Source organism: Sesamum indicum, linkage group LG4 (assembly GCF_000512975.1).
Source record: "Sesamum indicum cultivar Zhongzhi No. 13 linkage group LG4, S_indicum_v1.0, whole genome shotgun sequence".
NCBI lineage: Eukaryota > Viridiplantae > Streptophyta > Magnoliopsida > Lamiales > Pedaliaceae > Sesamum > Sesamum indicum.
The window spans coordinates 6,305,553-6,306,909 of NC_026148.1; the positions used below are offsets into that span (position 1 = coordinate 6,305,553).

Sequence of the window (1,357 nt, forward strand, 5' to 3'; positions counted from 1 at the left end):
TACACAAATGTATTGGGTGGATTTTGTTTGATGATTAATGTAGAAAGATTCATTAATGATGATGGCATCACTTTTGGACTTGTACTGACAACATATGTATTGGAATTTGATTACGTCCAAACAGCAGCCAAATTATGTATCGTTTCTTGACACCGCTTGCAGGACTTTGAGGTTGATGAATCGTCCAAACAGCAGCCAAATTATGTATCGTTTCTTGACACCGCTTGCAGGACTTTGAGGTTGATGAATTCTAGTATATATTTATGACGTAGTAAAGATTATGACGTAGTAAAGATTATGTGTATATACATTTATGTATATATTTATGTAATTTCAACTGCCTTATGACTCATACTTAAATATTGGAACTCATATCATTCTTCCTATCAAGTGTTGAGAATTCAATTTCATTTATCTTTCATCTTGCAGATGAAGAGGAAGCTGGCGAAAGTTAATCGGGCTCTGGGAGCCCGACTTCTTGAGGAGGAGGAAGAGCTGAATGAGAATAAGGGAGCTGATGATGCTGATGCTCAGAAACATCAGATGCTAAGAAAACATCAAAGAAAAAGAAAGGTCTCACGAGTGAAGTTCTCAACGATGAGAGGTTTACAGCTATGTTTGAAAATAAGGTATTTCATAGAGGTCCTGTTTATGCAAAAAACTTGCTCTTCTTGATTGCTGGTGTTAGTTATGATCAACCATGTAGTACCTTGTTCCCAGGGATTTGTGAAATAGTTGGAACTTTAATAACCCCTGGACAGTAAGTAATATAGAGACACTTGAAAATGCACAAGAAATGATAATCATTATACATATCTTTAGCGCAAAGAATCACTTTTGGGAGCAATGAGATACATATATATCGGCTGGTCACGGGCTTGAGTATTAACCGCCTTTATCCTCTGAAATTTAGGCTACATCATTGGGATATCTCTCAAATTAGCGTGACAACCTTTAACAAGAGATTGAATTCATTGTGACAATAGTCTTAGATTAGTCAGGGAATTAATTTGTTGGAATGTGGATGTGTGGACACTGAAAATTATTATTTGGGGGTTGACAATTTTTAATGAACACTGAAACTTGTGAAGGAAGTTAGTGTCTTGAGAAAAATATGCGAATTATCCTGTGGTAGCACTTGAATTTTCTAATTGTTGTCTTGTCTTATCCCTTAGATTAATAGGAATTTTTGGTATAAGTCGAGATAAGTAGGTGAAACTAGCACTAGTGACATATTAAAAAAAAAAATTGTGTGAAGTGTGTTCCATTGACCGCATCAAATAAGCAATGTTCAAGAATCAGCACAAAAGCCTTTGTGTGAGCTTTTGGGCCAAAGCACTTTCATCTAAATAGTGCT

At 35.7% G+C, this 1,357-nt stretch overlaps 1 protein-coding gene across 6 annotated transcripts in view; it reads left to right on the top strand.

The window, feature by feature from the left end:
- Positions 1-1,357, top strand: part of LOC110011910 — a 4,280-nt gene that overhangs the window by 795 nt on the left and 2,128 nt on the right. For all 6 annotated transcript variants that reach the window (XR_002286999.1, XR_002286998.1, XR_002287000.1 and 3 more), the window contains exon 4: positions 430-629. Coding sequence is in view for 2 of the 6 variants with exons in the window: in XM_020693533.1 (XP_020549192.1) it covers positions 430-629 (200 nt within the window). In the remaining 4 variants the exon portion in view is untranslated. The remainder of the gene's footprint in view (positions 1-429; positions 630-1,357) is intronic.